Below are 16,122 nucleotides of genomic sequence, written 5' to 3'. Positions count from 1 at the left end.
CAAACACATGGAGGCTTAACAACATGCTCCTAAATAATCAATTGATCAATGACCAAATTAAAATAGAGATCAAGCAATATATGGAAATAAATGACAAAAACAGCACAAAGCCCCAATTTCTGTGGGACGCAGTGAAAGCAGTTTTAAGAGGAAAGTATATAGCAATCCAGGCATATTTAAAGAAGGAAGAACAATCCCAAATGAATAGTCTAAAGTCACAATTATGGAAATTGGAAAAAGAAGAACAAATGAGGCCTTAAGTCAGCAGAAGGAGGGACATAATAAAGATCAGAGAAGAAATAAATAAAATCAAGAAGAATAAAACAATCATCAATGAAACCAAGAGCTGGTTCTTTGAGAAAATAAACAAAATAGATAAGTCCCTAGCCAGACTTATTAAGAGAAAAAGAGAATCAACACACATCAACAGAATCAGAAACAAGAAAGGAATAATCACGACGAACCCCACAGAAATACAGAGAATCATTAGAGAATACTATGAGAATCTACATGTTAACAAGCTGGAAAACCTAGAAGAAATGGACAACTTCCTAGAAAAATACAACCTTACAAGACTGACCAAGGAAGAAACAGAAAATCTAAACAGACCAATTACCAGCAATGAAATTGAAGCGGTAATCAAAATACTACCCAAGAGCAAAACCCCCAGGCCAGATGGATTTACCTCGGAATTTTATCAGACATACAGAGAAGACATAATACCCATTCTCCTTAAAGTTTTTCAAAAAATAGTAGAGGAGGGAATACTCCCAAACTCATTCTATGAAGCCAACATCACCCTAATACCAAAACCAGGCAAAGCCCCACCAAAAAGAAAATTACAGACCAATATCTCTGATGAACATAGATGCAAAAATACTCAACAAAAAATTAGCAATCGAATTCAAAAACACATCAAGAGGATCATACACCATGATCGACTGGGATTCATCTGAGGGATGCAAGGATGGTACAACATTCGAAGATCTATCAGCATCATCCACTACAACGACAAAAAGGACAAAAGCCACATGATCATCCCCATTAATGCTGAAAAAGCATTTGGCAAAATTCAACATCCATTCATGATAAAAACTCTCAACAAAATGGGTATAGAGGGCAAGTACCTCAACATAATAAAGACCATATATGATAAACCCACAGCCAACAACATACTTAACGGTGAGAAGCTGAAAGCTTTTCCTCTAAGATTGGGAACAAGACAGGGTTACCCACTCTCCCCACTGTTATTCAACATAGTACTGGATGTCCTAGCCATGGCAATCAGACAAAACAAAGAAATACAAGGAATCCAGATTGGTAAAGAGGAAGTCAAACTGTCACTATATGCAGATGACATTATATTGTACATAAAAAACCCTACAGACTCCATTCCAAAACTACTAGAACTAATATCTGAATTCAGCAAAGTTGCAGGATACAAAATTAATACACAGAAATTTGTTGATTTCCTATACACTAACAATAAACTAGCAGAAAGAGAAATCAGGAAAACAATTCCATTCACAATTGCATCAAAAAAGAATAAAATACCTAGGAATAAACCTAACCAAAGAAGTGAAAAACCTATACCCTGAAAAGTACAAGACACTCTTAAGAGAAATTAAAGAGGACACTAACAAATAGAAATTCATCCCATGCTCTTGGCTAGGAAGAATTGATATCGTCAAAATGGCCATCCTGCCTAAAGCAATCTACAGATTCAATGCAATGCCTATCAAAATATCAACAGCATTCTTCAACAAACTGGAACAAATAGTTCTAAAATTCATATGGAAACACCAAAGACCCCCAAATAGCCAAAGCAATCCTGAGCAGGAAGAATAAAGTGGGGGGTACCTTGCTCCCCAACTTCAAGCTGTACTACAAAGCCACTGTAATCAAGACAATTTGGTACTGGCAAAAGAACAGAGACACAGACCAGTGGAACTGAATGGAGTCTCCAGACATTAACCTAAACATATATGGTCAATTAATGTATGATAAAGGAGCCATGGACATACAATGGGAAAATGACAGTCTCTTCAACAGCTGGTGTTGGCAAAACTGGGCAGCTAGATGTAAAAGAATGAAACTGGATCATTGTCTAACCCCATACACAAAATTATATTTGAAATGGATCAAAGACCTGAATGTAAGTCATGAAACCATAAAACTCTTAGAAAAAAACATAGGCAAAATCTCTTGGACTAAACATGAGCGACTTCTTCATGAACATATCTCCCCGGGCAATGGAAACAAAAGCTAAAATGAACAAGTGGGACCATACCCAGCTGAAGAAGCTTCTGTACAGCAAAGAACACTACCAATAGAACAAAAAGGCAGCCTACAGTATGGGAGAATATATTCATAAATGACAGATCTGATAAAGGGTAGACATCCAAAATATATAAAGAGCTCACGCTCCTCACCAAACAAAAAGCAAATAATCCAATTAAAAAATGGGCAGAGGAGCTGAATAGACACTTCTCCAAAGAAGAAATTCAGACTGCCAACAGGCACATGAAAAGATGCTCCACATCGCTAATCATCAGAGAAATGCAAATTAAAACCACAATGAGATATCACCTCACACCAGTAAGGATCGTCACCATCCAAAAGACTAACAGCAACAAATGTTGGTGAGGTTGTGGAGAAAGGGAAACCCTCCTACATTGCTGGTGGGAATGTAAATTAGTTCAACCATTGTGGAAAGCAATATGGAGGTTCCTCAAAAAGATCAAAATAGAAATACCATTTGACCCAGGAATTCTACTTCTAGGAATTTACCCTAAGAATGCAGCATCCCAGTTTGAAAAAGACAGATGCACCCCTGTGTTTATCGCAGCACTATTTACAATAGCCAAGAAATGGAAGCAACCTAAGTGTCCATCAGTAGATGAATGGATAAAGATGTGGTACATATACACAATGGAATATTATTCAGCCATAAGGAGAAAACAAATCCTACAATTTGCAACAACATGGATGGAGCTAGAGAGTATTATGCTCAGTGAAATAAGCCAGGCGGAGAAAGACAAGTACCAAATGATTATACTCATCTGTGGAGTATAAGAACAAAGAAAAAACTGAAGGAACAAAACAGCAGCAGACACACAGAACCCAAGAATGGACTAACAGTTACCAAAGGGAAAGGGACTGGGGAGGATGGGTGGGAAGGGAAGGTTAGGTGGGGGGGAAAGGGGGCATAATAATTAGCATGTACAATGTCGGGGGGGCTTGGGGAGGGCTGTGCAACACAGAGAGGTAGTGATTCTACAGCATATTACTACGCTGATGGACAGTGATTGTAACGGGGTTTGTAGGGGGGACTTGGTGATGGGGGGAGTCTAGTAAACATAATGTTCCTCATATAACTGTAGATTAATGATACTTACTTAAAAAAACTTAAAAAAATCTAAGAAATACATCAGAGCATCAACAAAGGATAAGGAATTATCAGTTCACATTCCAAAGAAGTTATAATTCAGAGAAGTAAGCCACATTTGGGGCTTCTTTTACTATAGGGACATTTACCAATTTTAGGCAAGATGGCTAAGAGGCTGTTCAGCCTTTTTGCCAATTTCATAAAGAGTAAGGCTCCCTTATGGATTGGACAGGATTGGGACCCTGAAAAGTGAAAAGCTGCATCGTAAAAATAAGAGTAAACCAGAAATAAATGCAAACTTTCAAGACTGCAGTCTACTGTCAAGATATCTAGGTAGATCAGAAAATACCAATCCTTGAAACTGAACTAAGGTGATTCAGTTCTGCTAAGGTTTCTTCCAGGCACCTCAGAGCAAAGAAAACCCTCTCTAAGGAAGGTAATATTATCTGGGTTTCAAGCTATTCCTACAATTTTTCAAATAAAATATCTGGCACATAGTCAAAGAAAACCAGGCATAAGAAAAAACAAGACTTAATATGAACATGATGTAGCATCAAAAAACAGATAATACAAACACACACAGAAGCTCCAGATACTGGGATTATCAGAGAAAAACTTTAAGATAACTATTTCAAAATAAGTATTTTAAAAGAGATGAAAGACCATATTTAAAATTTTGGCAGAGAATTAGAAACTATAAATAACACAGGAGACGTGAAAAATAAACAGAAATTCAAGAACCGAAAAATGTTTCAAAGGGCTGAAATCACACAGAGTATGTTCTCTGGCCACAGTGCAATTGTGCTAGAAATCACTGATAAAAAGATAATTTTCATGTGTTTGGAAAAGAAGGAATACACTTCTAAAGGGTTAAGTATACCTTTAAGTCAAAGAGGAAATCATAGTGGAAGTTGGAAAACATTTTCAAGTAAAGTACCTATGTGAGAAGATATAGAAAATAAAAAAATAGTAAAAAAGGCCCAAATAAAGGTGAAGTAAGGCCTAATGAGCAAAAATGAATGAACCAGAAAATAAACAGTAGAGAGGATCAACAATGCCAGAGCTTGGCCTTTACAAAGACTAATAAAATTGATAGATCCTGGGGAATCTATCAAGTGAAAAAAAGGGTAGCCAGTGTTAGGAGTTAAACAGTGGATATTACAACTGATCCTGAAAATACTAATAAGTAATAAAAGGATGTTTTGAAATCTTTACACCCATAAGTTTAAAAATTTGGAAGAAATAAATTCCTAGGAGAATACTACTTACCAAAATCTAACATAAGAAGAAACAAGAAATTTGAATAGCTATGGAAATATTAAATAAATTGAATTTGTAATGAACTATTAAACAAAAAAAATTAATATTATCAACAAAAATCCTTCTCACAGAAAAATCCAGAATCAGATGGCTTGATTGCCAAATTCTACCAATTATTTAAGGCAGACATAATTCTAATTCCATACAAATTCTTCTAGAGAGTAAAAAAAGAGGACCACTCCTTGACTTGTTTTATAAAGCCAACAGTAAGGGAAACATAGACCCAAAACTATAAGAAAAGAAGGAAATGAATATAATTAACATCAGAATAGTGGTTACCTTTAGTCAGGAAGGAAGAAGTTACAACTGGGAAAGGGCAGACAGGAGGGCTTCTGGGGCTGGTAATGTTTCTTGACCTTAGTGCTAGTTTGCACTCATGTGCTATATAATAAGTCATGAAGATGCACATTTCTGTTTTCTACATTTTTCTGTGTATGTATTATAATTCATAATAAAATTTTTTTTAATGATATCTTTTTTTATTGCAGTAAGAACACTTACCATGATATCTACACTCTTCTTAACAATTATTTCAGTGCACAATGCAGTGTTAACTACAGGCACACTGTCATTCATACAGCAAATTTCTAGAACATAATAAAATTTTTATTTAAATGTATGGGACCATTGTCACTTAATAAGAGAATGGCATGAATATTTGTTGACTCTCATTCTTAGCTTTCAGTAATTTTCTTGACTACTTAGTTTTCTAACAGACAATTTACACTTCTTGGAGATTATCTTACAGAAATTAATCTTTTTTATGTTTACTGGCTTCTACATTCCACTAACACTGGAATCAAGTTATAATCACATTTTGTAGTAAAGGCATCTATTCTTTAATATTCTATACTTCCTAACATAGGCATTGTTTTTAAAACCCAAAATTTCACCTTGGGTGGTAACATGCAAAGATTAACCAATAACCTGTATGTCTGCAAGGTGTACAATATAAAGACAAACGAGATGGGTACAGTTTCATCTGGGACTAAATAAATACCAATTCAGCAGTTTTTCTGGGCACTTCCACATCTGTTTCCTATCATTGATTATTTTAATCTATTTGTCTTAGTCTTTATACCCACCTCTAGTTCAAAACCCAGGCATCTGTTTAGATGTAAAAAGCTTTTACAGTAACAGGAAATTTGATTTAATGATCTTACGTATGAATGATCTTTAATAATATCAAACCATTTTATTTCTTCTCTATAACTACAGTAAGAGGAACAGCTAAGTGAACACATTTCAAATTTTTTGACAGCAATTACAGAGCCTACAGTGAACTACCACTCTTATCCATCTTTCTACATGCCACACCACCCACTTTAAAGCGAATAATAAGTATCAAAATATAGCAGACTAAAACAGGTCTGACTTGAACCTTCAATTTGATAAACTTAAATAGAAGTATTTTCATCATAAAATTTCTTACTTTTGGAACATGAGGATTAAATTCCACAGCTCTATGAATTGCTTCCACAGCATTAATTTCTGCTGTGCTTAACCCTCTTCTGGACGCCATTTCTGGAGAGAACCTATAAGAAAACCACAAAATGAAGAAATGAATGTAAAGCATATATATATGAATTTAGGTCATACTCTAGTTCCTTGAATCAGAGTCTAAGACAAAGCCAAATAACTACTAAACATGAAAGTAAAGAAATAAAGAAATATGTAAACATGTAAACATGAAAAGAAATAAAGAAATTAAGAGAAATTAAGAGCAGGCTGAAATATAAGGAAAACAGAATAACTCAGAATTAGAATCTCAGAACAGAAAGCATGAAACCATTTCCCTACCATATACCTTGTCATTGTCATCATAGCTACTATGAACGTACTTTCTTTCTAGCATTGCTTTCAGCATTTAACGCACATAATCCTCACACAGCCACTCTACATAATTATTACTCTTACTTTACAGATAATGAAGATACTCAAACTCAGTATTTGCCCAAAGTTCCAGAGCTGGTATGTGATACACTGAATTTGAGCCCAGGTTTATTTAGTTCTAAAAACCTTGCTCTTTGTACTTGACATAGTAAGAAGCCTCAAAGTCCCATAAGATCAAAGGTTATTTGGAAGGAAATAGGGAGGAAAAAGAGCATTGTTTAAAGTCAGTGGTTAAAAACATAATACAGGTTTTCCCTGGTATCCAAAAGTAGAGCATTCTGATGAAATCTTTTATAAGCTGAAATGGTGTAGAGCGAAAAAGCGATTACCATTTCGTAAAAGCAGAAATACTCTTTGGATTTCTTTTGATTATATGAAATGGATACTACTGTAAGTCTTTGTTAAAAGCAAAGTGATATAAAATGAACTTTGGGATAGTGTGAGAAACCTGTATCGAATTTAGCAGTCATTCTAAATTACGGTAGTTTCATAACTACTTACTTATCTGAAACAGTCCTTGTCTTCAATAGTGCTGCTGTGTAACAGATAGCTGCTGACTTTGGAAGGCTTATATCTGTAATTATAATTTTCAACTTAGCTAAAAATCACAAAAAATACCTTACGATAATTTTTAATAAGAAAAATTCATAGTACAAATTCAACAGATATAATAAGTAGTAGAAGCATGTGGATATGTAGTTGGGAGACCTGAGTATGAATCTTGATTCTACTATTTACTAGCTATGTAACCTTGAACTAGAAGCTACTTCTTTAACCTCAGTTTTCTCTTCTCAAAACAGGGAAATGGCATTTTTCTGGCAGAGATTAAATTATGTCTGTGAAATCCCTCAGCACAATAATGAAAAGTGCTCAGCAAATGTTTATAATAATCTGCTTACAATAATATTATTCTGGGAAAAAAGGCATAGTATAGCTAAAACCATGCAAAAAGTTATTCTACCTCTTCGTGGAGAAAAACAAAGACTAAAATATGTATATATGTAAAACCACAGGTGATTTTAATTTTTTTTCTTCCTATGTTTTTGTATATTCTACATTTTCTTAAATGACAATTTTTTAATAAAATAAAAAAATCAGGAACTATAATGAAATCATTTATATAAATCTTTTCTTAAAGAATGCCCAAAATAATGTTATCAGGAGAGTAAGACCACAGAACTCTCTTGAAATTTTAAATTCCAGAGTTCTACCAGCAAATGGACAACTAAAGAAAGAAATCTGCTTTCAACTTCTTCATGATTCTAGAATGGTAAAAACTGAGGAATCATCAAAAGAACTGAAAACACAGAATAATACCTAAGTTATTAGTATTATTTTATTTTTAATGAATCAGGTCCTATCTGATTTTTTATATTCAGTCCCTAAGCTTATTCTTCTTAAGTGTCAGAAGCAGGCCACGCATCTGATAAGTTGCATATGGAAAGAATTTCTCACAAATTTCTCCATGAGCCTACTTTATTCAGAAGCACTTCCTAAGAATTCCAGATGTTTACATTTCTCTTTCCAGGTGTAACATATTTCAATCTTTCCAAGTCACGGAGATTCCCAAGCTAATGGGTAAGAAAACAGGACAAGGGTGAATAAGTGACTTATATGTGTACTGTATAGTGAAAGACATCAAAGATATTAGGATGTTTTCATCTTGGAGTTAAAAGTTCATTTAGGTTAAAATGTATCCCTCAGAATAAGGAGAAAGGCTATGATTCTTAAAAATTCTTCCATTAAAAAAAAAAAAAGACAATCAGATACTTGGTTGAAATGAAAATGCAGAGTATGACGAATGAAGTATTCTTGCCAAAAAATAGGAACTTGAGTCAGATAAAGCTTCTTAAGCTAACTACCAGTTTACAGGAGAAAATATATCAGATAACATCACAGAGATGCAATGAGCAAGTGCTGAATGGGAGAAACAACAGGAAGAATGACCCAGTTTCCTCAAAAAAGGAAGCAAGGGAGAGGAGGAAACTATAGATTAAAATGCAGTGGCTGGAGATGTACTTTTCTTTCCAATTCAAACAAATTGACAGTTAAAAAGAAAAAAGTTATGACACATTCAGAGAAATTTGAACAAAAATTAAATATTTGATGATATTAAGGATTTATTGGCAATGTTTGTAGTACAGTCATGGTATTGTGTTAATTTTTTTTTCTTAAAGTCTGTATCTTTTAAAATACCTACTGAAATATGTACAGATGAAGCTAGTGATATCTGTGAATCATTCAGAAATAAGCAATGGGTAGAGGGATAGGTGATATTAGCCATGGGTTGACAACTGGGGATAGGTAGCTATATGAGGTTCAATATATGATATATTGTGTTCTCTATGATTGTGTTTTTTTAAAATTTTCTATTATAAAGATTTTTTTATTGAACATAAAATAAGACAAAAAAATTCTTCCAACTCCATTTGTGGTAAACAGGCACTGTTACAGTATAATAATAAAAATAACCAATGTATATTGACTTTTTACTATTAGAACACTAGTGAATAAAGAAACAGAATACCTGGATTTAAGTTCAGGCTTGCCACTTACTTGGCTGGGAGACCTTGCTTAAACTACTTAACCTTCCTCAGCTCCTGCTTCCTCATTTACTAACTGGAGATAGTAAAAATCCTTATCCTACCACCTCACAAGATTATTGAAGGATCAGATAATTATATTTTGTAACTAAAAAGTACTGTAAAATGTTATTCTGAATTACTCTTATACACATTGCTAAGCAACTTCTGTTAGCCTTCCTTGACACTCCAAAACAAATGAGGTACCATCCTATGGACATAACACTTCATACTTCTCCAATGACCTCACTCAACACACTATGCTTCAATATAACTACTATTCATTTGTCTCTCTTTTCCACTAAACTGTAAATCCTAAGAGGGCTAAGACATATCTTCTTCTTCATTACTGCATTCCAAACACCTCAATAAACAAACGAATAAATTTTGGCATAAGAAAAGTTCCTCTTTGCAAACTTTTTGTTTGCTACCAAAAGTCCTGATAAAGAAGATACTTGATTTCCACAGATTCTAAATACTGAATGGTAAGAAAGGAAAGAGAAAACCACATAAGTATTTGAATAGGATATTTATGATTACATAATAGAAAAAAAATACTTTAACCATACTATCAACTAAGACAAATATCACTCACCATCGTATTTTGCTAGAACTGCCTGAACATCTGCATAGGCCTGTAATTCTAAAAGTGATTCTAGGAGATTTTCATGGATGTTCAACATGGTAAGAGGAGGAAATTCTTTCATCAGCTGTATATTAAAAGAAAAAAAAAGATTAAAATTATAAGAAAGGAACTAATGGACCTGAATCAAATTCATTAAAATAGAAATTCTTTCATTAACAAAACTGTAGACTTAACCCTAAGAAATATTATGTATACTAAATAAATATCTTGTTATAAAAACTACCAATTAAAAAACAATGATTCTGCTTTTAAAAAACTGTCAACTTAAACCACATTTTCAGTTTTTAGAGAAATAAATATTAATGTCCAGCCATCAAATTTACTTACATCTCTCATTATTTTTACTGCTTCTCTTATTCTTCCTAATTTTCTTGCACACATTGCCAACCTTCTTTTAATATACACCAGTACATTGGTATCTCTCCCTATTTAAAATAAACAAAAAATGATACAACTATCACTTTTGTATTATGGCCTGCTATTTCATTAACATATTATCCTGGAAGGTTCAATTAAAATTAAATTTGCCAGAATGTAAGAATATTAATAATTGTTGAATTAGATGATGAACATTGAATTGGAGTTCATTATACTGCTCTATTTTTGTATATATTTGAAGTTTTTTTATTAAAAGCTTATAATACATATGTATACTGAATTATTTTGTCTCTAACAGTAAACAACCTGAGTACAGTATATATAATGTGTATATCTCACAAGTAAATTTTAATATTTATATAAAAAACACATAAATAGGAAGAAATAGCACTGGCTTATTCCTTTATGTTTCTGCATAAAGTCTATTATTTTAATATTTTCTATTGTTTAATTGACAAAAGGTGTTCAAAACAGACCTTCCATGGCTAGTGCAAACTTCTGATCAACAGCTAGTAACAAACAATAAAACTATTTCTAGAAAGGGTTAACAAATATTTCTGTTATTATCTCAACCATATTTGAGATTACACAAGGACAAATGGCATGAATATTTTTACAAATGTAGTTTTATTAGTTCCAGGCTGAAAAATGATATATTCCCACAGTTCTGCTATAATAACTTAATGAAACATACTGTACATCAATATTTAGAGAGAAAACATTATCCAAATTTCTATTTCCACAAACAAAAGATTTAGAACTTAACTGCTAGCAGACAATGCAATATGTAAACATATTTCAATTTATTGCCCACACTATCTGCCAAAATCATGAAACTAGAGTCCTCTGTCCCCCACCTCCCAAAAAAGCAGGAAGCAGCAGCATTACAGAGTATAACATTTTTGGTAAAAGTGTCTCAATCATAATTGGGAGAGTATCCATACAAGTGGAAAGGATCTCAGTTGCTATGGCCCATAAGATCTGAAGCAAATCATAAAGAAAAACCAACTAAAGAAAGACCAAAACCAAATACAAGGTTTTGTGCTAAACGGGCCATTCCCTGACACTACATGGAGATACATATAGTCTGAAGAGCAAACCAAATGATACATATACCTCTCTTACTGCTTGGGGTTAAGAGCTGCTTATCTAATAAGAAGGCTCTCCTGAATCTTGAATATTTTTGAGTTGTGTTTCTCCAATGACCAGCCCAATTCTCTCATGAAATAAATTACTGTTAAATCTCAGAGCAGCACATCTCTCTATAGCCAGAGCAGATCTGTTCCCTTGCACAAGCATTTTCTAGCTAATGCATATTTTTAGTTAATACATATTTGTCTTGCTGACTTGTAAGCATTATGAATAGATTAGTTATCTCTTATGCAAAGTAGCTAACCTGTAAGTATTAATTTTTAAAAAAAATACTGTTCTGTATAGTAAACATAGAAGAGCCAATTGCAGGAACTAAAAGACAAGTAAAGATCAGTTCAAATTTGCTTACTCAGTTGAGCTTCATGCTGAGGACTTTGGTGCTGGCACTGCTGTGACCGCCTATAAATTGTTTCTCCTGCCTTGAGTGCCTGTTTAAATAACCTTTCAGCATCTACAATAGTTGTTGCTTCTTCCTCAGCCAGTAGAACATATGCAGTGGCACAGCTATGAAGAAAGCAAGCAAGGCAATTTTAAGTAAATGGTAAAGAAATCATTTTCTCTTGGGTATGTCCCTTTGCTCTTTGTCACATTTCCTTACTTTACCTACACTTTCCATTGCTTTAAGAAAAATAAACACTCAATGTTTTAATTTATTAGGAGAATACTGATATATTCTTTATGTCAGTTTCCACAGCTCTTCTCCTTTTCTATCTTTCTTTGCTTGTCTTTGCTTTCTATCATTTTTACTTCTATATCCATTCCCTGACTCTTTGTTCTGTACTTTACTTTTGCGGAAGGGGTGAAAACAGTAAGATGTATAAAGAATTATCTGAAAAAGTAGTTCAAGGGACTATACACTTTAGTGGTCATACCTGCTCTTAGTTACTATATATGTTGTAATATCCATCTAGGGGCAGGTACGGGAGAGAGTGAAGACTGAGAAGAAAGTCCCCTAGCCAACTCAGCACCTTTAATGTTTGACTCAGAAATACATCCTTCAGGGACTACACTTTTTTCCAACCCTAATACTTCCTCCACATGCTACCCCATCTTTTCTTGGACTTACAGGATCACACAGCAGCAAAACTTCCCTTGGTGTGAATTCTAGTCTGTCTTCCTACACTCTCTCACCTGTTACACCAATGGTTACCCCAAGTTTCCTCTTCTTCACTCCACTAAAACACAAAAGATTTCTTTGTGTATCTTTTAAATCAAAAGCTGGCTAGTAAGATAAACTAACTTGTTTTTGGACAGAAAAAGAGAAAGAGAACGTTTCTTTTCCACTCCCAGAAATAACAAGAATACCTATTGTGGATACAATGTCCTAGTTCTGATTATCTAAGTCTGTATTGTCCAGTATTGTAGTCACTGGCCACATGTAGTTATTGAGCACCTGAAATGTGTCTAGTCTGAATTGAGATGTGATGTCACACCAGATTTTGAAGACTTAGAAGAATGTAAAATACTTTATTAATAGTTAAAATATCGATTACATGTTATTTTAATATTTTGAATATAAAGAATTTTAAAATTAATTTCACCTACTTTTTACTTTTTAAATATGGCTATCAGAAAATTTAAAGTTACACAAATGATTCACATTATATTTCTACTGCACTGAATCATGTCTGCATCCAGCAGTATGCAGGTCCATAATCCACCTCTGTTTCTGCCTCTGCCCAGAGCACTGAGTGAAGCTCTTTATATAGTGACTCAGTCAATGATATCTCATTGTCTATGGTTGTGGAAGCATTAGCCTAGCAGTAGGCCAATTACATCAAGTAGTTCAGGGTCCGATGAGGATCTCGGCCACAGGAAGTTCCATTTTCCCCACAATGCTCTAAATTCAAGTATATAATAATTTCACTAGTCAACAGAGATTTCTCCATTACTTTACACTGGATTTCTCTGAAGCATGAGATATGCTGCTGCTTTAAACACCAAGCTCCCTAAATGCTGTTCTAAAATACAACTCAAATGCTTTTAAGTAACAAAATAAAAACACTTTTAAGAGATCTAAATGGTATAAATTGATAAAGTAGAATCAAAATATAAACATACTGTATTACAATATAAGTGGTTCTTCCTCCATAAAGCTTTTATTTGTTCAAAAGTATTTTAAAAGGAAATATTAATACAAGAACTTAATTTTATGAATGCCCAATGAATCTTATTATTAGCAATGTTGTTTTTTAAATTGAGGTAAAATTCACATAAAATCAACCACTCTAAATTGTATAATTCAGGGACTTAATACATTTACAACACTCATTCATGTAGCATGTAGTAGTATTTCCTTCCTTTTTTTGATGGATAATATTTCATTGTATGGATATGCCACATTCTATTTATTCATCAGCTAACAGACATTTGAATTGGTTCCAATTTCTGGCTATTAAAATACTACCATAAACATTTGTGTAAAGGTTTTAGTTTGAACACCTGCTTTCAGTAGTCTTCAGTATATGTCTAAGAGTGAAACCGCTGGCTCATATGATAATTTTAATTGTAATGTTTTGAGGAAGTGCCAGTGTTTTCCACAGTGGCTGCACCATTTTACATTCCCACCTGCAGTGTATGGGGTTCCAGTTTCTCCACATTTTTGTGAACACTATTTTATGGTGGTTTGTTTTGTTTTGTTCCACTTGGTTATATCCATCTTGTGAAAGAGCACCTCATTATGGTTTTCATTTTCATTTTCATTTCCCTAATGATAACATTGAGCATCTTTTCATGTGCTTATTGGTCACGGAACTATCTTTGAAGAAATGTCTATTCAAGTACTTAACCATTTTTAATTGGGTTGTCTTGTAGTCACTGAGTTCTAAGAGTTTTAGATATATTCTTGATATTGGACCCTTACCAAATATAAAACTTGCAAATATTTTCTCCCATTCTATCAGTTGCCTTTCACTTTCTTGATAGTATCCTGCACAAAAGCTTTAAATTTTGAAATCTAACTTATCTAATTTTTCTTTTGTTGCTTGTGCTTTTGGTGTCATATCTAAGAAACCACTGTCAAATCTTCAATCATGAACATGTGTCCCCATGTTTTCTTCTGAGAGTTTTATGGTTTTCGTTCTTACACTTAAGTCTTTTAATTTTGAATTAATTGTTCTGATGGTATGAGGCAAGGGTCTAACTTCATGATTTGTATGTGGTCACCCAGTTGCCAGCATCACTTGTTGAAAATACTATTCTTCCCCTCATTGAATGGTTTTGGACCCTTGTCAAAAATTAACTGACCATAGGTGTATGGGATTATTTCTGGACTCAATTTGATTCCACTAATCTAGCTGTCTACCTTAAGGTTTAACTATTTAGGCTAACGGTAAGTTTTGAAATCAGGAAGTGAGTCCTCCAGCTTTGTTCTTTTTCAAGATTATTTTGGCTAATTAAGGTATCTTGCAATTCCAAATGAATTTTAGGATCAACTTGTCCATTTCTGCAATAATGACAATTGAAATTTTGATAAGAATTACATTTGTAGATCAACTTAGGGAGTACTGCCATCTTAATATTAATTCTTCCAATCCATGAACATGGGATGTCTTTTGATTTATTTAGGTCTTCTTTAACTTCTTTCAACAATACTTTGTAGTTTTCGGTATACAAGTTTTGCACCCGCCCCCCTGGGTAAATCAATCCTTAAGTATTCTAATATTTTTATGCTATTGTAAATGAAATTGTTTTAATAATTTCCTTTTCAGAATGTTCACTGCTGGTGTATAGAATTACACCTGATTTTTATATGTTGATCTTGTCTCCTGCAACTTTGTTGAACTCTTTTGCTAGCTCTAAAAGTTTCTGTGTGTGGATTCTTTTAAGATTTTTCCATATAAGATGTCATCTGTGAATAAACAGATTTTATTTCCTTTCTTATTTGGAAGTCATTTTTTCTCCTTCTTCTTGCCTAATTGTTCTGGCTAGCACCTCCAGTACAATGTTAAATATAAGGGTCAAGAGCAGACATCCTTGCCTTATTCTTGATCTTAGAAGGAAAGTTTTCAGTCTGTCATTATGTAGTTAGCTGTGAACTTTTCATAGATGTCTTTTATCGGTCTAAGGAAGTTTCCTTCCATTCTTGCTTGTTTGTTTTTTAATGTTTTTCTCACAAAATGGTATATTTTGTCAAATACTTTTTCTGCATCAATAGACATGATCATGTGGTTCTTTTCCTTTATTTTATTATTGTGGTACCTGACATTGATTTTCATGTTAAACTACTCTTGCCTTCCTGCGACAAACCCCTCATGGTGTCTTTTAATATGCTGCTGGATTTGGTATGCTAGTATTTTGTTTAGGATTTTTGCATCTATATCCATAATGGATATTAGTCTATACAGTTTTCATTTCTTGTGGTATCCTTGTCTGGTTTTGGTACAGGGGTAATACTGGCCTCATGGGATGAATTAGAGAAACTTATTTCCTCTTCTATTTCTTTGAAGAGTTTAAGGACTGGAGTTAATTTTTAAGTGCTTGGTAGATTTCACCCCTGAAGCAATCTAGCCCTTGGATTTCTTTTTTATGGAAGTTTTAAAATTACTGATGCTTTTTAAATTATTGATTTGTTATAGGTCTATTCAGATTTTCAAAATACTTCTTGAGTCAGTTTTGGTAGTTTTGCATTGCGAGGAATTGGTCCATTTCATCTAAGTTATGTGATTTGCATATAATTATTCATAGTATTCTTTTATAATTTTTAAATTTCTGTCAGATCAGTAGATGCCCCCAATTTTATTAGTGATTTTAGTAATTGGAGA

General features: G+C 33.5%; 1 protein-coding gene across 13 annotated transcripts in view; it reads right to left on the bottom strand.

Moving 5' to 3' along the window:
- The window catches only part of ST7L (suppression of tumorigenicity 7 like), a 177,920-nt gene that overhangs the window by 124,761 nt on the left and 37,037 nt on the right, over positions 1-16,122 (bottom strand). For all 13 annotated transcript variants that reach the window (XR_008997084.1, XM_036921525.2, XM_057500532.1 and 10 more), the window contains 5 exons: positions 11,709-11,863; positions 10,157-10,254; positions 9,779-9,893; positions 7,103-7,175; positions 6,141-6,243 (listed from right to left, as the gene is read on the bottom strand). Coding sequence is in view for 12 of the 13 variants with exons in the window: in XM_036921525.2 (XP_036777420.2) it covers positions 6,141-6,243; positions 7,103-7,175; positions 9,779-9,893; positions 10,157-10,254; positions 11,709-11,863 (544 nt within the window). In the remaining variant the exon portion in view is untranslated. The remainder of the gene's footprint in view (positions 1-6,140; positions 6,244-7,102; positions 7,176-9,778; positions 9,894-10,156; positions 10,255-11,708; positions 11,864-16,122) is intronic.

Source organism: Manis pentadactyla, chromosome 4 (genome assembly GCF_030020395.1).
Source record: "Manis pentadactyla isolate mManPen7 chromosome 4, mManPen7.hap1, whole genome shotgun sequence".
NCBI classification, from domain to species: domain Eukaryota; kingdom Metazoa; phylum Chordata; class Mammalia; order Pholidota; family Manidae; genus Manis; species Manis pentadactyla.
The sequence above is the reverse complement of the archived record's forward strand: the minus strand, read 5'-3'. Positions and strand labels throughout refer to the sequence as shown.